This window comes from Nomascus leucogenys, chromosome 21 (genome assembly GCF_006542625.1).
Source record: "Nomascus leucogenys isolate Asia chromosome 21, Asia_NLE_v1, whole genome shotgun sequence".
In the NCBI taxonomy this organism is placed as follows: domain Eukaryota; kingdom Metazoa; phylum Chordata; class Mammalia; order Primates; family Hylobatidae; genus Nomascus; species Nomascus leucogenys.
Genome location: NC_044401.1, coordinates 23,325,835 through 23,348,718, shown reverse-complemented (window position 1 = coordinate 23,348,718; position 22,884 = coordinate 23,325,835). Strand labels below are relative to the sequence as shown.

The 22,884-nt window shown below is 35.4% G+C and overlaps 1 protein-coding gene across 9 annotated transcripts in view; it reads left to right on the top strand.

Moving 5' to 3' along the window:
* Nucleotides 1-1,053: 1,053 nt before the first annotated feature.
* The window catches only part of ARL6 (ADP ribosylation factor like GTPase 6), a 48,646-nt gene continuing 26,815 nt past the window's right edge, over nt 1,054-22,884 (top strand). For 6 of the 9 annotated variants that reach the window (XM_030801809.1, XM_030801806.1, XM_003261698.3 and 3 more), the window contains exons 1-5: nt 1,061-1,511; nt 4,614-4,763; nt 16,876-16,937; nt 17,334-17,402; nt 21,616-21,710. In XM_030801809.1, the coding sequence (XP_030657669.1) occupies nt 4,641-4,763; nt 16,876-16,937; nt 17,334-17,402; nt 21,616-21,710 (349 nt within the window). In that variant the 5' untranslated portion in view covers nt 1,061-1,511; nt 4,614-4,640. Of the gene's footprint in view, nt 1,512-2,518; nt 2,618-4,613; nt 4,764-16,875; nt 16,938-17,333; nt 17,403-21,615; nt 21,711-22,884 lie in introns of all 9 variants that reach the window. The other 3 variants (XM_030801807.1, XM_003261699.3, XM_030801808.1) reach the window with 2 other exon arrangements.

The window sequence follows — 22,884 nt, the reverse complement described above, 5'->3', positions numbered from 1 at the left end:
TTTGTTTTGTTTTTGTCTTTCAACAAGAATCACTAATCCAGAGCCGCTTTTGTTTTTTTGCTGTAAAAATGACAATTACGTTTGGAAATTTGGAGAAGTGACAAAAGATAAATCACCCCATAATCACACGCTTACAACCATCCCCCCTACCATATTACTTTGAAATAATTCCTTCTAGTCTCTTTTTGCACTCTCCTAGTCTATTTAATAGGCCAAATGAATTGACAGGCCAAAGAACAGGCAGTGCAGTAAACATAATACTAGCTAGTTGAAAAGGGTCGCGCGGTGGGGGGCAGGGGGTCGGAAATCCTACACCCATGGCAAAAAAAAAAAAAAAAAAATGAAGACATACAAACCCGTATTTGAAGAATGAGGCCATTCACTGGGGGTGAGGTTAGTGGAGTTGGGCAGATTGAAAGGCTACATCTTTAAAATGACTGCATCTGTAATGTGTCCGTTGGAAAACGCAGTAATAAAAGATGTGGGGGAGGGTATGCCTAAACATTTTCTATTTGAAGACCATTTGTGACTATGACTATAAAATCCAAGTGCAATTTAAGAAGGTGGTCAACTTTATTGACTATTAATACCTTTCCTGACCACCTGCCGATTTGATTCTGGCGACTGTAATCTACTCACAGGAGATTATGCCTGGTAGAAATCTCTTCGGGAGACCAGACAACTAAGAAGCAGGGGTACGGGCATACTTTCTTAGCCGAATAACACCTTTTGACTTTTTACACCAGTTCTCCCCTCTACCTTCCCGTATTAACAGTTTTACCTCTACAGGGACTCGGGGTGGGAAGCCTATCAGAACCCAGAGGAGAGTCGGTGCGATGGGCAACTGGGGAACTCCGGCGCACTTCTTGCCCCAGGGGGGACAGTATCGTCTAGCAGTCGTTGCCTCCACGCTAGGCTGCTGCCCGGTAACGACGCTCTCCGCGCCACACCCAGCGCCAGCCTCTTGGATCCCCAGGAGGACCAGGGCCGAGCGACGCACACGCAGCACACGCGAACGCCAAACGCTTCCCAGAAAGCTGTGCGCGCCCCTACAACTCCCATGATGCTACGCCGGGAACTGCACGGCTCCTCGCAGGAAATAGGCAGCTCACCCTGCTACCGGTGCACACATTTTTCTTCAATGTATAGTTCCTCGGCGCGCCTCTGGCCTTTTCCCGGAGCTCTTCAATCCCAGAAGCTACAACACAACGGCTGAATCGCCAGGACTCCCCTGGGAGGCGTGGCTTCAGGACCGGAAGAAGCTCCTGTTGTCAAGGGAACGGTGCCTGCCAAGGCGCCTGCTCAGCGACTGATGCACAGACTGCTGCAGAGGCTGCCGGTTTTCCCAACTTCTAGGGACGGCTTTGCTCATTACCAGGCATCCTTCCCATATAAGCATAGAGAAGAAGGCTGAGGGACCCTCGCACCAGACTTCCATCCCGGAGACCGATACGAGTGCGTCCATTCCTGTTGCCAGCTCCTGCGCCCTCCGGACTAACCTCAAAAACCAGGTATCTCCTCAACCCCGGTTTTTAAAGCCAGCGCCACCCTCTGTGCCCGTCAGTTTTAGAATTCCTCTTTGGTCTTTCCCATGTTTTTCACTCCACCCGTGTAGATGTTGCTAATGTATGAGAAGTAGAAAAGAAGGTGAGTTAGAGGCCCTAGAAAACTTACTAAACTGGTTTGGACGAATGTTTGGTTGATGGGTTTTTACAGTGCTCTACTTAGACCTCTGTATTTGGGGTGTGTGTGTGTGTGTGTGTGTGTGTATGTGTAAGTGTAATTTAAATTCTATCATCAAAAACTGAAAGCCGAATAAGAATGTTTATTTGGGGTAATAAAAGTAGGCAACATTTCAATCAACAAACGCTTTACAGAGTTTACTAAGTATCATTCGTGGTGTTTTCTCTGGGCCACCACTCTGTCTCTGCAGCTTACTTACCCTCTAAGCGGTTAACTGTGGATAACATCCTAATTCTTCTGGACTTCTCTGGCAATATGTAATCCTTTAGGAAACAGTCTGTCAGACAATAACCAAGAGAATTTGGCTGGTATGCAAAGAGAGGGTTACAGTAAGATAAGAAACAAGAAAGGAAGATTGGAGCCAGATTGTGAACAACCTTAAAAGCTATGCTTGGAAGTTTGAAACTACTGGCTTTATTCTGAAAGCCAGTAGTTCTCAATAGTAACTTCACATCAGAAACACTGGGTAGCTTTTAAAACCACAGATGCCCTGATCTCATTTTCAAAAATTCGGATTCAGCAATTGATTTCAGAGTGCAGCCAGGGTTGAGAATCATGGCTATCAGAGTAGGAAGCTGCAGAAAACAGTTGTATCTCTCGCTGCACACTTAAGACACGATTAATAAATGTTGACTGGCTTCAGTTATCTTTTATTTATGCATGCAGAAAGTCAACTTATGGAAGGAAAACTATAACTACTTGAAACGTAGAAGTTTAAAGGCTCTATGATAGTTGTTTATAAAGCAATTTCAATAAATGTGATTACGTCTTTTAGAAAAACTGCCTGCTCTTCTAAATTGTGTGTCCCAAAATATTTCAGTAACAAGTATCAAGTGATAATCCATGGAAAAGTGATGGAAAGTCACAATACAAGGTACTGTGAAAAACGAATATTCAAGCATCAGGCTTTAAACAGTGCTTTATAGTAGATGCTTAAAGGGAGGAAAATGTGAGAAGTTGTCGTTTTTAAAACATAAGTTCTAAATTGTATGAAATGGAGAGCAAGATATAAGAATTTATATCAATATGTTTATGCAGTAAATAAAGTGAGTAATAGCAAATTTACTTTGACATCAAATGGTATGTGTGAATTGCTTCATGACATCAGAAGGTTAATTTAAAATAGATTTTACAAATGCTAGTCCTTAAGCTGTAATTTAAAGAAATGGACTGAATAAGATTTGAATCTCTTATACAAGGAGAAAAGTAGATTGAAGTGGCGCAAGTGGAAGTACCTGAGGTCAAACTCGTCCTTGGGGAAAGACAAACGTGGTTCTGTAATAGGCCTCACCTTTTGGCATGGCACTTTTCCATCTCTTCTCTGCACATCACTGAAATTCAGTTTTGAAATTTCTACCCATAATCATATCCCAAAGACTTAAGCAAAATGTTGACTATGCAACCTGCTTTTAGATACAGTTGTCTTGGAAGCCTCTTATTGATAAAGTTGCTGCAGGCTCACATCCTTCAAGGTATGGCCTTGCCTGAAATTGTATGGAATAAAAAGTATTGAAGAAACCATAATATGACAGGTTGCTTATGCAACCTTAGATGGAGATGAGAATAAGTCAATTTAATGAGAATAAAAACATTAGAGAACTAATGTTGGTGAGTAATGAGAAATATTTGGTACACAGATATATTGTAGCAGTTCCTGCAGCGGTTGGGGGCTGGAAAAAGGGATCTAGCTCCCTGTCCTTCTACCACAAAGTAACGGTTTGGGGAGCAATGGACCCAAAGTGAGCTCCTTTGAAAAGTTTAGTTTGGAGACCTGAAGTGTAAGTTTAACAGTACCTTAGATGAATATAAACAGCCATAAAGTTACCACATAGCAAGTTTTATGTACACAGCAGTTTTATTTGACTTCCAAATACTTCTATTTTTGGACTGCTGATAGTTTTTTTTTTTTTAAGTTTGCATTGGAAAGATTTTTTTTTTCAAAGAATCAATACAATTGAACAAGCGAAATGAACACTTTAGGGACAAGTTAACAAAGAAATTTTTAAGATATTTAAAAAACTAAATAAAAATCTACAATCAGTATTTACTTCCTTATTCTATACTAATATGATAAAGTTCTTTTAAAATAGCACTTAGTAGGATGTTTCCGATAACAGTTAAAAAACAGATATTTAGTAAGGTTCGACAAATTGAATGCGTGTGTGTATTTATGCATAACCTTCTTCACAAAGGGATTTGTGGTGACTTACAAAGATGTATGTGTAGAATAAGGGGAAATAAGGATAAGTATTTCAGGATTCTTTGCTTTTACTGACTGAAAACCCTACTTAAACTGGAAATAACCAAGCAAGCAAAAAAAAAGTGAATTTATTGTAACTTCATATTACAAAATATAACAATGGGGCTGGCTTCTGATAAAGATTTAACAGTGGCTTAAGTGATATCACCAAAATCTCAAAATCTGTCTGCTTTTCAGGTCTGCCTTCTACTTTCTGAGTTTCAGCATCAGAATACATGAACCCCATTGCCCATTCATTGCTTCAGATTTTCTGGAAAGGCTACGGCCTAATTCTTCCATATTTTCAAGTATCACAATGCGCAGACTCCAAATGATACTGAGGCTGACAATGTTTTATTCTTAAATATTATAAATTACAGAGAGAAATGTTGTTATTTCCAAGGCATTGCTCTGTGTTGCCACCTGTTACAAGCTGCAAATCTGCGTGTCAGTTAAGGCTCCTTTCTGGTAATCAGCTTACACTGTGTTTACTAAGTGCAAAGCTACACTGACATAGTTTTCACACTATTATTATGTGTATTTAAATTATTACCTTTTTTAAATACACGTACCAATATTTTCCATAACTTAAGGTGCCTTTGGGTAATACTTTATTTTTTCTTAATTGCAGCTGGTTTGTAAATATTTGAATCACATTATGGGATTGCTAGACAGACTTTCAGTCTTGCTTGGCCTGAAGAAGAAGGAGGTTCATGTTTTGTGCCTTGGGCTAGATAATAGTGGCAAAACGACGATCATTAACAAACTTAAACCTTCAAATGTAAGTATCTTTGTTAGATGCTTTACGTATTTTCTGCTACTAAAGAACATTAATGTGCAGAATTATGTTTTATGACATTAAAACCGTATATAATCACATTAAGATATTCTGTTAACCTTTCAGTACCTTTAAGTATCCTTAGCCATAGTTTGCAGTATATTTTATACAGTAAATTTTAATTATTAAACTGGAATATTATTTTCAAATGTCTTTTCTTTCAAAAGATCTTCACAAATTTACTGAGTTTACTTTTAGATATCATTGCCTTCTTTTTAGTTTCCTCCTTACAGGAGGAGCAAAACAAAGAGAAAGGTGAAACATTTTTATAGGTTCTATGGATAATTAGACAATTTTTGAAAGCATAGTATGCATATTAGTAATAGCAAGATGATTTTAAGCAACAACTGTATGGACATATTGTAATAACTGAAATACATATAAAGCTAGCACATTTAACATGTGATGTATAAGTTAAAGTTAAAGTCTGCTGCATATCTAATAGTGCTTTCCCAATATCTGGCACCAATTCCTGAGCCTTTATGTTTAGACAACTCTCCTGCCTTATCAGAAAAACTGACCTCCAGGTCCAGAGAGAAGTGATTGGCTTTGCTTTGTTTTCTTTTTATGGTAATGGTAACAGCCAGGGAGCCACTTGAAATGGGACTTCTCGAAGGGTTTCAAACCTCTGTCACTCAGTTATAGATATAGGTACAACACTTGCTCCCTTCCTACACCAAGCTTGAGAAGAGTCTCTTGTAAGCTTACGTCCACTACTAGAACATTATTTTTAAGGAATTAAATAAAATAAGTACAGAAATATACAATGCTCTGATAGGAAATGCCTTGCAAAAAAATAGTGCCCATCTCATTTTATAGTAAAATTGTCTCATTTTTGTGGATAAAATCAGTTTCTAGATAAGTAATTCTTTCCTGGACACAAACTAGTTTTTCGTATTAAGCTGTCTTTATGTTTATTTATTGTTAATGTACTGAGGTTGCTGGCATTTCTAAACTGAATAGGGAGAGAGGGAGGACATTTTAACCTAATTGCTTTTTTCAAGAATCTAGTCTTAGCTATCATTTTTTTAGAGATAGAATCTATATACCTTTTTCAAAAATTTCAATCTTTATTCCACTCCCCAATATGCATGCTCGCATTGTCACATCATCCAGTTTTTGTATCATTTTTTATTGATACAAATTTAGGGGTTACATGTGATAGTTTGATACATGCATACAATGCATAATAACAGAGTCACTGGGATATCCATCACCTCAAACATTTATCTTTTTTATATGTTCAGAACATTCTAATTCTTCTTTTCTGGCTATTTTGAAATATACAGTAAATTATTGTTAACTATAGTCACCCTACTGAATTATCAAACACTAAGTCTTATTCCTTTATCTAACTGTATTTTTATACCTATTAATGAACCTGTCTCCACCCCTCTCTCCCCACTACCCTTCCCAGCCTCTGGTAACCACCTACTCTATGTCTCTATGAGATCTACTTTTTTAGATCCCACAAACAAGTGAGAACATGTGATACTTGTCTTTCTGGACCTGGCTTATTTCACTTAACTTAATGACCTTCAGTTCTCTCCATATTGCTGCAAATGACAGGATTTCAGTCTTTTTTATGGCTGAATAATATTTCATTATGTATATGTACCAAATTTTCATTATCCATACATCCATTGATGGACAAACGTGTATTCCATATCTTGGCTATTGTGAATAGTGGTGCTATAAACTTGGGAGTGCAGGTATCTCTTTGATACATTGATTTCCATTTTTTTGGATATATCCAAAAAAAAAAAAAACTGATTTTATCCACAAAAATGAGGCAATTTTACTATAAAATGAGATGGGCACTATTTTTTTGCAAGGCATTTCCTATCAGAGCATTGTGTATTTCTGTACTTATTTAATTCCTTAAAAATAATGTTCTAGTAGTGGATGTAAGCTTACAAGAGACTCTTCTCAAGCTTGGTGTAGGAAGGGAGCAAGTGTTGTGGGATTGCTGGCTCATATGGGAGTTCTATTTTTAGTTTCATGAGGAAACACCATACTGTTTTCCATAGTGGCTACACTAATTTGCATTCCTACCAAAAATCTACGAGAGTTCCCCCTTTTCCACATCTTCACTAGCATTCATTATTTTTCCGCCTTTTTTGATAAAGGCCATTTTAACTGGAGTGAAATAATATCTCGTTGTTTGATATATATTTTCCTGATGATTAATGTTGAGCATTTTTTTCATATGCCTGTTGGCCATTTGTCTATATTCTTTTGAGAAATGTCTATTCAGATCTTTTGCCCATTTTTTTAGTCAGATTTTTTGTGTTTTGTTTTTTGTTTTTCCTTGCTACTGAATTGAGTACCTTCTGTATTCTGGTTATTAATCCTTTGTTGAGTGGATATTATGTAAATATTTTCTGTAATTCTGTAGATTATCTCTTCACTTTGTTGATTGTTTCCTTTGCTGTGTAGAAGCTTTGTAGCTTGATATAGTCCCATTTGTCTATTTTTGCTTCTAAGGTCTTACTGCCCGGATCAGTGTCCTGAAGCATTTTCCCCGTGTTTTCTCCTAGTACTTTGATAGTTTTGGGTCTTAGATTTAAGTCTTTAATCCATCTTTATTTGACTTTTGTATATGGTGGGAGATAGGGGTCTAGTTTCAGTCTTCTACATGTGGTTATCCAGTGTTCCAGCATCATAAGACTATCCTTTCCCAATGTATGTTCTTGGATGTCTTTTTGGAAAATGAGTTGGATGTAAATACATGGATTTATTTCTGGCTTCTCTGTACTCTTCTGTTGGTCTATGTGTGTGTGTTTATGCCAGAACTATGCTGTTTTGGTTATCATGGCTTTGTAGTATAGTTTGAAGTCAGATAGTGTGGTACCTCCAACTTTGTACTTTTTGCTCAGGATTATTTTGGCTATTTGGGGTCTTTTATGGTTTCATATAAATTTTAGGATTCTTTTTCTATTTCTGTGAATGTTATTGGTATTTTGATAGGGATTGCATTGACTCTGTTAATCTCTTCAGGTAGTATAGATATTTTAACAGTGATAATTCTTTCAATCCATGAGCATAGATAGAATAGCCTTTCATGTTTTTTGTGTCCTCTTCAATTTCTTTTATCAGTATTTTATAGTTTTAATTGTAGAGATCTTTGGTTGGATTTATTCTTGAGTGTTTTATGTTTTTTGTAGCTATTATATATGGGATTACTTTCTTGATTTCATTTTCAGATTGTTTGTTCTTGGTGTATATAAATGCTACTGATTTTTATATGTGGACTTTTGTATCCTGAAACAACTGAATCTCTTTATCAGTTCTAACAGTATTTTTGGTAGAGTCTTCAGGTTTTTCTAAATATAAGAACATGTCATCTTCAAACAAGGATAATTTGAGTTATTTCTTTCCAATACTGATGACCTTCATTTTTCTTGCCTAATTGCTCTGGCTGCAACTTCTAGTATTGTTTTTCAGTAAAAGTGGTGAAAATGAACATCCTTGTCTTGTTCCAGGTTTAGAGGAAAGGCTTTTAGTTTTTCTCCATTCAGTATATTAGCTCCACCAGTATAATATTAGTATATTAGCCATGGTTTTGTCATTTATTTGGCCTTTATTGTTTTGAGGTATGGTTCTTCTAATCCAATTTGTTGAGAGTTTTTGTCATAAAGAGATGTTGAATTTTATCAAAAGTTTTTTCAACATCTATTTAAATGATCATGTGGTTTTGTCCTTGATATTATTAATCTTATGGGCTCGTATATTGATTTGTGTATGTTGAACCATCCTTGCATCCCTGGGATGAATCCTACTTATCATGGTGAATGAACTTTTTAATAGGTTGTTAGATTCAGTTTGCTAGCACTTTGTTGAAGATTTTTGCATCTATGTTCATCAGGGATATTGTCCTGTAGTTTTCTTTATCATTGTGTTCCTGACTAGTTTTGGTGTCGGATTAATGCCAGCTTTGGAAAATGAGTTTGAAAGTGTTTCCTTCTCTTTACTTTTTGGGATCGTTTAAGTTGAATTAGTATTTGTTTTTTAAATGTTTGGTAGAATTCCATAGTGAAGCCATCAGGTCCTAATATTTTCTTTAATGGGAGACTTTATATTAGTGCTTTGATCTCCTTACTCATTATTGGCCTGTTAGGGTATTTTATTTTTCCATAGTTCAATCTCAATAGGTTGAATGTGTCCAGGAATTTATCCACTTCTATGTTATCCAATTTGTTGGCATGTAGTTTTTCATAATAATCTCTAATAATCCCTTGTATTTCTGTGGTATCAGTTGTTATTTCTCATTCTTAAGTTCTAATTTCATTTATTTGGATCCTCTTTTTTTTTCCTAGTTTATGTAATGTCTTCTCAATTTTATAATTTCAAAAAGCCAACTTTTTGATTCTTTGATCTTTTGTATGTTTTTAGTCTCACTTTCATTTATTTTTGTTATGATCTTTATTTATTTCCTTCTACTAATTTTGGGTTAGATTTGTTCTTCCTTTTCTGGTTGTTCAAGGTGCATCATTGGGTTATTTAAAGGCTTGCTACTTTTTTTTTTTTTTTTTTTTTTTTTTTGATATGGAGTTTCGTGCTTGTCGCCCAGGCTGGAGTGCAATGGTGTGATCTCGGCTCACCACAACCTCTGCCTCCTGGGTTCAAGCGATTCTCCTGCCTCAGCCTCCCAAGCAGCTGGGATTACAGGCATGCACCACCATGCCCTGCTAATTTTGTATTCTTAGTAGAGATGGGGTTTCTCCATGTTGGTCAGGCTGGTCTCAAACTCCCGACCTCTGGTGATCTGCCCACCTCGGCCTCCCAAAGTGCTGGAATTATGGGTGTGAGCCACCACGCCTGGCTGCTACTTTTTTGATGTATGTGTTTATTGCTATAAACTTCTTGGTTAGTACTGGTTTTGCAGTATCCATAGATTTTGGTATGTTGTATTTCCCTTTTCATTTAAGAATGTATTAGTCAGGGTTCTCTAGAGGGACAGAACTAATAGGATAGATATATATAAAGAGGAGTTTCTTAAGTAGTATTAACTCACACAGTCACAAGGCTCCACAATAGTCTGTCTGCAGGCTGAGGAGCAAGGAAGCCAGTCTGAGTCACAAAACTGAAGAACTTGGAGTCCGATGTTCAAGGACAGGAAGCATCCAGCATGGGAGAAAGATGTAGGCTGGGAGGCTAAGCCAGTTTAGCCTTTTCACATTTTTCTGCCTGCTCTCTATATTCTGGCCGCACTGGCAGCTGATTAGATGGTACTCAGCCAGATTAAGGGTGGGTCTGCCTTTCCCAGCCCACTGACTTAAATATTAATCTCCTTTGGCAGCACCCTCACAGACACACCCAGGATCAATACTTTGCATCACTCAATCCAATCAAGTTGACACTCAGTATTAACCATCACAAGTCCACCCCTTGTCAATACACATCTCCTGAGATCATACATAATGTTCAAATAAGGACAATAATAAGGTCATAATTATGCCTAACATAATACAACTATCCTTTGTACAACTGGAAATATACCAATCCCCAACCCAAATGCTATTACATAAAGTCAACAGTATTTAAATGCTGAAATGAAGTTAATAAATCTTATGTCACATGATAAAGGAAAAAGAAAATAAAATGAATATATTTTCATAGTACAAGTTTATATGTGCACAAACATGTTTTTAACAAAAGGAGGAAATACTCATGGCAGTTACAGTCTTTGTTTCTGTAACTGGTCACGTGGTCACAGCTGGTATTGATGACTACCTTCTTCTACTACCTATTCTGTATTCCCTTTGCCTTCAGCAAGCACCTCAGCAGGTGCTGTTTTTTGTTTGTTTGTTTGTTTTTCCTGGTAGAGTAACTCAAACCTTCATTCCTGGAGGGTCTGGTCCATACGTAGTCCTGCCGGATTGGGCTATTGTAGTTTCCCATTGACCTTAATCACAGGGCATGGTAATACGAAGAGACGCCCTAATGGATCTCCTATATTCCATACATACTCTTCCTTACCTCCATTGTGGAGTGATAGTCCGGTTTCATCTTGATAGTCCCGGACAGTCACCCCAGCCAGCACCGTAACTCCCTTCTTAGCTTGTTGTTGATTTAAAGGTGGGAGGAGCCTGTTCTCCAGATTACTGTTTATATAAATTAGAAAACTCAAGCAGTTATTTTTGAGTGTAGTGCACCACCTCATGGATCACACTCTCAACCTCACCTCTGGGGGCCCCCCAGGACTTTAGTTATAGGTCTAGAAGCAGGCGGGGGTATTGAGGGTGACTCTTGAGGAGAATCAACATTATCTTGCCTGGCAACTGCCTCAGGGGAGGCCATCACTGTTGTCCCAGGCAGCGCAGGGTTTATCTCCTCAGACAAAGGTGGAAAGGCTGATGACAGCATGGGTGGGGGAGGGGATGTTGCCACTACTGTGAATGGGGAAGCTGTTTCTTCTGGCAAAACAAGGTTCATCAGAGTTTACAAGCTTGGTGTCCCCAGCTTCGTCAGGGTCCTCCCACACATCCCCATTCCAAGTTGCAGAGTCCCATTCTTTTCCAATCAGTGCCCTCACTTTAACAGTAGGCACCTGGCGAGGCTGTGCATACACCTTTCATTGCAGGTCAGCAACTGATATGAGAGCTTGTGCCTGTTTTTCCACAATTTCAGCTCTTTCTCTACAGGACATAAGACTGTCATTCAGGGCAAGCTTAGCAGCTTTGAGGCTCAGTATGTGCCTCTGAAGCCGGGAGTTACAATCCCTGAGTTCATAATTTTCTTTCGTTACTTTGTCCAGTGAACTTAAGAGCAACCAACCAACTTCATTACGTTCCTTGGTTCTCCACATATAGTCAAAGGTATTATGTATAGAGTAACTAAACTCCTTACCTCTCACGAGCAGTGAATCAAGAGTATCAAATGCATTTATTTTGCATAACTCTCTAAACAGTTTGCACCAAGGACTATCAGTGTTCTCCATACTATTAAAAGTAGAGTCCTTAGCATTTTGGGGTCTAATCATACTAAGTAGCCAACTCCAGAAACCCCAAAACCAATGAAAGAACTCCATCTTTAATATTCTGTTCCTCTAGAACCACTCCTGGTACCAAAATCTGTATTAGTCAGGGTTCTCTAGAAGGACAGAACTAATAGGATAGCTAGATATACATATAAAGGGGAGTTTATTAAGTAGTATTAACTCACATGATCACAGAGTCCCACAATACAACATCTGCAAGCTGAGGAGCAAGGAAACCAGTCCGAGTCCAAAACTGAAGAACTTGAAGTCTGATGTTCAAGGGCAGGAAGCATCCAGTATGGTAGAAAGATGTAGGCTGGGAGGCTAAGCCAGCCTAGCCTTTTCAGTTTTTTTTGCCTGCTTTATGTATTCTGGCCACACTGGCAGCTGATTAGATTGTTCCCACCCAGATTAAGGTGATTGTTCCCAGCACACTGACTCAAATGTTAATCTCCTTTAGCAGCACCCTCACAGACACACCCAGGATCAATACTTTGCATCCTTCAATCCAATCAAATTGACACTCAGTGTTAACCATCACAAAGAACTTTTGAATTTCCTTCTTAATTTCTTCATTCACCCATTGAATATTAGGAAGCATGTTAATTTCCATGTGTTTTTATAGTTTCCAAAGTTCCTCTCATTATTGATTTCTAGTTTTATTCCATTGTGGTTAGAAAAGATACTTGATATGATCTCTACCTTTTAAAATTTGTTGAGATTTGTTTTGTTGCCTAACATATGATCTATTTTGGAGAATGTTCCATTTGATTATGAGGATAATATATATTCTGCAGCTGTTGGATGGAATGTTCCATAAATGTTTATTAGATCCATTTGGTCTTGAGTTCAGTTTAACTTGGATTTCTTTTGTTGTTGATTTTTCTGTCTGAATGATCTATTACTGAGAATGGGGTGTTGAAGTCCTTTGCTGTTATTGTATTGCAGTCTTTCTCACCCTTTAGCTCTATTAATGTTTGCTTAATATATACGGTGTTCCCATGTTGGAGGCACATATATTTACAATTGTTATATTCTCATTCTGAATTTATCCCTTTTTCCTCATATAGTGGTTTACTTTGTCTCTTTTTATAGTCTTTGACTTGTAATCTGTTTTATCTGATATGAGTACAGCTACTCCTGCTGTTTGTTGGTTTTCATTTACATGGAATGTCTTTATCCATTTTGTTTTCAGCCTGTGTGTATCTTCATAGATGAAATGAGTTTTTTGTGGAAAGCACATAGTTGGGTCTTATTTTTTTTTATTCCATTCAGCCACTCTGTGTCTTCTAATTGAAGAATGTAGTTCATTTACATTTAATACTATTACTGATAGGTAAGGACTTACTATTGCCATTTAGTTAATTTTTCTCTGGTTGTTTTGTAGCTCCTCTTTTCCTTTCTTCCTTTCTTAAGGGATATTACTTGTGCTAATCTTAGTACTGGATATTTGTTTTTGGTTTTGTGTGGGAGATAGTGAAGCCTAATTGCTTCTTACTTCTACTTCATCTTGGTGATGTTACCCTTATTCTTTTTGTTTATTTATTTATTTATTTTTGAGACAGGGTCTGGCTCTGTTGCCCAGGCTGGAGTGCAGTGGTACAATCTTGGCTCATTGCAGCCTCCATTTCCCAGGTTCAAGTGATTCTGCTGCCTCAGTCTCCTGAGTAGCTGGGATTACAGGCACGCGCCACCACACCCCACTACTTTTTTTGTATTTTTAGTAGAGACGAGGTTTCGCCATGTTGGCCAAGCTGGTCTTGAACTCATAACCTGAGGTGATCCACCTGCCTTGCCCTCCCAAAGTGCTGGGATTACAGGCGTGAGCCTTCGTGCCTGACCACCCTTATTCTTAAAATTTAAAACAATCTAAAATTGTTCAGTTGATAACTATTTGATAACTTGCTTATTAAATTTCTCCCATTATAAACGAGCATAGATTTTTCTCTTCTTCAGCAGTGAATCCCAGATACCTAGAATAATGCTTGGCACTTTGGATGAGTAGATTGATGGATGATTTTTTAATATTTAGTTTTGGCCAGGGGATTATGATTGATACCACCAAGGCTATCATTTTTATCAGACTTAATGAAACTAACCAAATAGGATCTCTCTCAGAAATCTTATTCTGTTCCTGTTTATATTGGTGTATCCTTGAAGTGTCTCAGAATGTTTTGTTCCACTAAGGCAATACAATAACTACAGGAGATTTGTTCCAGGACACACATTCCCACCCACCCCCTTCCACCCTCCTACCTATATAAAATGGTATAGTATTTGCATATAACTTATGCACATCCTCCCGTATACCTTAAATCATCTCTAGATTACTAATAATACCTTAATACAATGTAAATACTATGTAAATAGTGTTTATTGTATTTATACATTTGTAATATTTTTATTGTTAAATAGTATTGTTATCTTTTTAAAATTATTATTTTCAATTCATGTTGGCTAAACCTGTGGATTTAGAAGCTATAGATACAGAGGGCTGACTGTAATTCCTACACTCTTTGTTTACTTTGTGCCATTGCCTGTCCAATTTTCAGAATGACCAAATGTATTTGTTCTTGGATAGAGCAGAGGGAGACTGATATTTTAAACTATCTTTTGGAATATGTTGGAGGAAAATGAGTTCCACTTCATTCTGGAAGCAATTGCTCACATATCTTGTTCTATCCTGATTAATTTGTGAAGTTTCTTCTTTTTCCTGATTACTTTCTACTAGAATTTTTGAAGTGATGGAAAGAAAAGAAAATTTATGAATTTTATTCCTACAAGTAAAATAGCAAGTTTCTCTGGAAATAAAAGAGTCTGTGAAGAAGTTAGGTGATCGTGGGGACGCTAGGGAAATGTTCTAATTATAATTCATTGAAGACAGGGTTGCTATTTTAATGTACATTTTTTGAGACTTCTTTGAACTTTAGCTTCCTATTTTGTTATTGGTATCTTTTTCCTCATAGTAGTAACTGATGATTTTTTCACATGATTGGCATATTTAAAGCCCTTAAAATCAAAATAATGAAGTTGGGGAAACATTAAAACTTAGGAAACTTCTTATTGCAAAGGTTGTTCCGAAATGAAGGAACCCCAAGGTATGAGGCAGGAATCTTAGTAGCGGGAAATGAATTTTGTCTTACATAAACAAAAATATATTTTTGGAAAGATACTAGATCAGATCTTGGAATGGATAGAAGGAAAAGGAAAAAGCTAAGTAAACAAACTTCAGAAAGGCAAAACAAGGGCAGCTCTGGAGGGCCTTTCTACTAGTGCATTACCATGCTATTAAAGTGACCAAGCTCCAGTGGATTTTGAGCTTCTATCTTTCCTTGAATTTAAATTTCCCAGAAGTAGACTACCAGAGTGAATGTAATAGTGTGAGGCAAAATTTTCCCCTTTACTATTGTTTTTTTATAAAAGCAACAAGATGAACTGAAAGGGAATTTTTTTTTAAAGTTATAATGACAATATGGGAAGAATTGGGGATGAGACTGAAATCAGTGAGCATGTAATTATAATATATCAGACATTTGTTGAGCATTTACTGTGTTGAGTATTTTACACCCATTAACTTATTTAGTTATCATGATAAGTTTCTGAGTAAAGGTTAATAATAATATATTTCACATTTGAGAAAACCAGGCTTAGAAAAATTAAGTAACTTTTTCAAGGTAGCAGAGGCAAGTAAGAGCAATTAGGAGGCTCGTACAGTAATTCAAAGCAAGAAATGATAAGGGTCTGAACTAAGTCAGTGAGATAGAACCAAAAAGCTTAGAGAGTGATTACATAGAGAATGTAAAAAAAAGGGAGGAGTCAATAATAATTTCTAGGCATCTGGATCAGAAAGTAGATATATTTTTATTCAAACAGAGAAATAGTTTTCCTGGTAAAAGTGCTAGGAGGCATTTAACAAGTTAGATTGTTAGTATAATACATTTTAATTGTCAATGGGATTTGTCAACATGTCTCCTGCTGTACTCTAGCCCACTTTCAATCTCTTCTCCACAAAGAATTCCCTCCCATTGCCTTCAAGACCTTACCTCTCTTACCTCAACATATCACTCTTTATCTTACCTGATACACTTTAGACATTTAGGCTTTCTGCATTTCCTCAGTGGCAAGTTCCTTCCTTCTCAGGATCATTGCACTGACAGATTTCTCTGACTGGACTGTTCTTTGTCAATAACTTGTCATGGTTCTTCCCCTCCTGTCATTTACTCCTGGGTCAGATGTCCCCTCCTCAGAGAGACCATTCCTGAGTACTTTTCTTCCATGCCACCTTCCAGCCCCTTTCTGTTGCCTCCCACCCCCAAAACATTTATTTTTGCACTTATCTCTGCTCAAAATTGCGTTCTATTTATCTCTTCTAGCTTGTAAACTCCATGAAGGCAGGAACCATCTACACATGAGGGCAGTCTGGAACATATACAAACTCAATAAGTATGTGTTGAAAGATTAGAAAGTATGCCAGGTGCAGTGGCTCACTCCTGTAATCCCAGCACTTTGGGAGGCCAAGGCAGGCAGATCACAAGGTTAGGAGATTGAGACCATGCTGGCTAACACGGTGAAACCCTGTCTCCACTAAAAATCAAAAAATTAGCCAGGCATGGTGGCGGGCACCTGTAGTCCCAGCTACTTGGGAGGCTGAGGCAGGAGAATGGTGTGAAGCCGGGAGGTGGAGCTTGCAGTGAGCCGAGATTGCGCCACTGCTCTCCAGCCTGGGTGACAGAGTGAGACTCGGTCTCAAAAAAAAAAAAAAAAAAAAAAAAGAATAGAAAGTCCTACGTGTGAACTCAGGGTGACTTATTAAACCACTTATAAAACGCTTATGTCCTTGGTAACATGCCACGAGCCACAAATGTGAATTAATATGCAGATTCATAATTAGTAAACCTTAAACTTCTATAAAGATTTCACACAGAGTGATCCTATTGAAAAAATTATAACTTTGTTAAATCCTGTCATCTCCTCAGTGACAGATTTTAGAAACTGAAAATCTGGATACTTTAACTTGAGGAAAACTCATCTCTGGTAATTGTAAATTTCTGAACTTTGTCTTTTCTCTTAAAGGCTCAATCTCAAAATATCCTTCCAACAATAGGATTCAGCATAGAAAAATTCAAATCATCCAGGTAATCCACTTTGTCCCTTAACAAAAAAGTTGCTAGTGAAAAATAACAATATTAGGTCTACCTGGTCATTCTTCCTACCCTTAGGTAAAGTAATTTGTTGTTTCAGAATCTCATAGGTATTAACATGTTTCTAACCACTATGGCTGGTTTATTTTTCAGAATTTAGAGTTTAGACAAACTCTGATAACTTCACTAGCAAAGAAATTTTTTGTTATTTATTGCAAAATCATGTTTATATTAATACGTTTATTTCATAGAACTTTTACTTGTAAATTGGCCCATGTTGAATATTGCATATGAAGGGTAATTTCTTTGATTGTAAATAATTTAAAATTTTAAGTAAAAGTTATGCTTTAGTTAGTTTATAATGTAGTCATGCTTTGCTTCTTTTTGTAGTTTGTCTTTTACAGTGTTTGACATGTCAGGTCAAGGAAGATACAGAAATCTCTGGGAACACTATTATAAGTAAGTGCATCTGTGAATGTTGCTTAACTAGATGGTTTTATTTTACTAATAATAATGATTAGAAATCCAAAGAATTATATGGCTAAGTTGTTTGGCTTTTTTTTTCATGTAATTTATGAACATTTCCTAATTTTAAAAATATGTAATCAGACTCAACATCGTTTGTCAAATGTTTCAGGTCCTTCATGACTTCGGGCCTTTGCACATACTATTCTCTCTGTTTTTAATACTCTGTTCTATCCTACTTCACTTCAGTTTAAGGTTAACATATTCTTGCTTTAAAAATCAGCTAAAAGTCCTCTCCTCTGAAGTTTCACTGTTCTGCCCAGTTATTTTGTCCTTATTGTTCACATGGCACTTTGTCCATTTCTATCTCTCTAATCATACTTACCATGTCTTGAAGTTATGCACCATAGCCGCCTCCCCAGTGAAAGTGTGAACTCCTCAAGGGAAGGGATTATTTATTATTCATATTATTTTTTCAAGACCTAGTATGATGCTTAGCATATAGGCCAGTAAATATTACTGACTAAATTTAGTTAAAAATAACAGTGTTGCCTAACAGTTGATCCATTGTTCTATGAATAATTTGAAACAAGCTATTTTTCAGCATATGCAAGTCAAGTGCTCACTAATTTACAGTTGGTCCTTCATGTCCTTGGGTTCTGCATTCTTGGATTCAACCAATTGTAGATCAAAAATATTTAGGGGAAAAAATGCCATAAAGTTCCAAAAAGCAAAACTTAAATTGCCATGCACAAACTACTATATTGAAAGCATATGAATGAGGTCATGTGTAGGCATTGTATTAGGTATTATAAGTAATCTCGGGTGACTTAAAGAATATGGAAGAATTTGCATAGGTTATATGCAAGTACTAAGCCATTTTATATAAGAAACTTGAGCATCTGCAGATTTTGGTATTTGAAGGGGATCCTGGAACCAATCCCTCACCAATTCTGAGGGATGACTATACTTCAGACTAATAGCTGTCGAGTTACTAGGACCCAAATGTGTTATACCTTCTGGAGATTTGCATATGGTATTAAAATAAATTCATTAGCTTCTAATATTGTTAGGACTTCATTTAAGAGCAATGTAATTCACTTTTAGAGTCTGAAACTTAAAAACACTATCTCTTAACTAAACTCTATTTTGTCATTATGAACTCCTGCCTTGAAATGGTATGTGATATTTACCAGATAAGATTTAGATTTAGATTAACTCTTTCCTAATAATGTGAGACCAAACATTAAATGGTATATATTTGGGATATGAACCAGAGGAAATTTATTCAAATTTTTTTTTCAATGAGTCCTTCAATAAATTGAAGGCCTATTTAAATCATAGATCCAGAAGACTTCTGAGAGAGAGGGAAAGAGTGCTTCAGATTCGAGGGTTAGTTTGGAAAAGGCAAAGTGGCATGTTTATGGTATTCTGCATTAAATTCCTTGGGGAGATGCGTTTTATGTGTTTCTTATTTGTTTGTGTGCTTAGGAAACCTGAGTTTTCAGTACAGGATTTCTTAAATTCCTCCTCCAATTAGTTGATAAACAATTCCTTTTAAAAATGTATTTAACTACTTTAAAAATACTTTAATTTTAATTACAAAAATATATACAGCGAGAAAATCGTAGGAAAGTAAACTTTGTTTTTATTTTATTTTAACTCCTTTTTTCTTTGTACTGTTTTTGGATGAAATTTATGAATTCTAGAATAGAGTGGTTACATTGTAGATTGAATGGAGAATATGATTACTATTGAAAAATCAACAATAAAAGTAAATTTACCTTCTCTATTTTCGTACTTTTCTGTGAAAAAAAACAAGTACATTTTGATCTATTAGACTGCAAAAGGTTACAAAGATTAATAAAGTCTGCTCTTGTCAAAGTGAGCCACTCCTGTGAGAATGTAATATCTTTTTCAGGGTAATTTATTGATATCTGTTAAAATGAAAAATGTTTATAAACTCCAGCAAGCATTTTTCCTTTTAGAAAAGTATTCTATGACCAGGGCTTATGGACAAAAAATATACATAGAAGGTTGTATGTTAGCATTATTTATAACATTTGTATATCAATTATGTAAAAATGTTACAATAAATATTTATCTTTGCTATAAATATGTACTTACTATGTATAGAAAGAAGAAAGTTCTTAGTGGATTATGCACCAAACCAGTAGTAGCATTTATTTTTGAAATAGTAGGATTATAAGCGATGTTTACTTTCATTTATTTTTCTTTTCTTTTTTTTTTTTTCACATCCTCTTTGGTGAAGAGAGACATTTACTTTCTCATCTATATGATGCCATAATGTTAAATATTATATAATTTTTACATATTATTTTTACAATATAAAAAGGTAATAGCATGCAAAAATATAAGGAGTACACATTTTTTAAATTTGGAAAATATAGAAGAGAATATTGAAAACATGTTTCCCATAAATCTCACTATTCATAAATTCACCATTGTCAATCTTTTTGGTATCTTTCTTCTCCTTTTGAAATATATAACATATAGTTTATATAACTAAGGAAAAAGGAGCCATCTAAATTATGTACTATGTATAATTTTGTATCTTGCTTTTTTCAGTTAACATTATGTGGTATGGGTAAATCAGGAGAAACATGCAATGAATATAACTAACAGCTGCCTAATATTTTTTCACACAGCTTTGCCAAAATTTCTTTAACCATTTCTCTACTCTAGGACATGAAGGCTATTCTCAGTTTTTGAAAACTGTAAACAGTCCTTCAGTCAAAATCTTGTTGTATAAATCTTAGCCCCAGTTCATGATTCCTTAGAATGAATTTCAGAAATAAAATCACTGGCTCAGAGTGATTGAACGTTTTTATAGATCTTGATAGATATTTCTGATTGTTCTGGTTTCTATATATACTGGTAATGTATGTCTGTGATAATCAGCATTATCCTTTTTTAATGATAGGAGAAAATGGTATATAAAAAGTTTTATTTTGTATATCATTTGATTATTAATCACATTGAAGTTTAAATTCTTAACTGATCACTAGAATAAGTGATTTGCAAAAAAAAAGTACAGATGTCCAATAAATATATGAAAAGATATTGAACCTCCCTGGCAATTAATGAACTAGATCAAGCTAATATGCTGTTAGAATGGCAATTATTGAAAATAATGATAATAGCCAGTGCTGGCAAAGGAGTGAGAAAAGTACTGAGTCATGTAAATTGATACGGCATTTCTGGAGGACAGTTTGGAAATGGTTTTCTAAAACTTTAAATTATGTATGTAGTCCTAGAAATGTTACTCCTAAGAATAAATCTTAAAGCATCAGAACTTTTTTAAAAGAAAGGTATGTAGGAGGATATTTGCCTTAAATTTTTTCATAATGATGAAAATTGGAAATAACCTAAAAGTCCAGCAACAAATGTTTGATACAGTATTTGATGACACATCCATGCAGTGCAATAGTTTAGAACCATTAAAAGAAGATAGTGCAGAGGAATAATCAGTAATTTTTCAAGTGCCTGTGTGATCCATCAGTGAATCATTAACTAGTTCAATCACTGGCTATCAGCTTTTAAAAAATCAAATAGAATAAAATGAAAGCTATTTGTAAGTATTTTTTCAGAAGACTTTCACTTAAAGTACATCTATATATACCTATGTGTCTACTGTATCTTAATGCAAAATGTATTTCTCACTATGCTTTATGGTAAAAATAATTTATAAAAGTAGTAGTAAAATCATAGTAGTAAAAAAAAACAAGGAAATTTACATATGTATTGCAAAGGGAAGGTATAATACAGGATTCCATTTTAAATACATATATAGTTTATTCATATGTAATATACACAAAGTGTAGCTTTATACCAAAATATTAATAATTACTGCATCAGTGTAATAGGGTTGTGGTATTTTAACTCATTTTCTCATATTCTGATATTTTAATGAAAAAATTACTTTTAATTTGTTAAAATTATGAAATAGCAAGTCATTAAATTTACTGTATTATCCAAATGAAAAGGTATTTTACATGAAATATGACTAATGGTTAATATATTTATCCGTCATATAAACTAATAAGAAACAACACCAAAACTTCTAATGATATATGGACATAGGACATAAGGAGATAATACTTAGGTTAGGAAATGCCCATGGATAATAAACATGGAAAAATTTATAAGTAAAGCTTTAATTTTTCTTTTTCTTTACATTACACAGAGAAGGCCAAGCTATTATTTTTGTCATTGATAGTAGTGATAGATTAAGAATGGTTGTGGCCAAAGAAGAACTCGATACTCTTCTGAATCATCCAGGTATGTGTGTGTCTTTCAGTCTGTATCTGTTCTTTGGGGTTCATTTATGTGTGATGTTTTGTTCTTTGGGTATTGCTTACACTTTGTAATTATCTTTCATTTAAAATTTTTGAATTTAAAACATATATATTATACAGAATTTATATTTTATGTACATCCCCATATTTTGTAAATTTTGCATGTAATGTAAATGTAAAGCATTTTGCAATGTTTTTGGGGTCTCTAACATTTATTTCCTCAAAAATAAAAATTCCCCTTTTTCTGATTACATAAATAATTTGTGCCAATAGCAAAAAAAAGAAAATCAGATGGAAAAAGAAAATAAAGATCTGTGTATTTCAACACCCATTAAAACTATTTGTTACCATCTTTTCATGCATTTCTCTATGCATATCTGAGTTTGTGTGTGTGTTTAATTACAGCATTTCTTACATATTTATTCACACACACATATACATATATATGTATGTGTGTGTGAATATATATATATATATATATATATATATATATATATAGAGAGAGAGAGAGAGAGAGAGAGAGAGAGAGAGAGAGACACCAAAAATATATGTAGGGTTGAGGGCTGTGGGGACTATCATTGTTATTTACCAAAATGGAATCATATTCTTTACACTCTTCTGCATGTTTCTATTCTCAATTAACACTTAATGATGGATATCCTTCCAAATCAAATTATATATAATTATGTAGTTATTCTTTTTAATGATGCCTAATATGGTTTACTACGAATGTACCACAGTTTATTTAATCGTTCACCTGTTGATGTGTACTTTCCTCCTGCCCAAGCCCCCCCCACAAACAGTGCTCCAGTAAGTATTGTGGAACTCTGCATTTCTAGCTTTCCTCATGCCAAAAAAATTTAAATAGTGCTTGTGCTAGGACTTTCAGAAAAGGATGGTGGTTTAAGAGAACTGTGGATTTGTTAGAAATGAAATGGAAATAGTGTGAAATGAAATGAAATTAGAAATAGAAATTTCTAATAAATGTTACTGCGTAACCACAATATCTTTGGTATTTTTAACAGATGACCTCAAGCTTATTGAAATTTTTGAAAAAAAATTATCCACCCTGTACGTTTTATGTGACCTTTTAATGTTAAAAACTTAGCAGTCTTGGCTGGGCGTGGTGGCTCATGCCTGTAATCCCAGCAATTTGG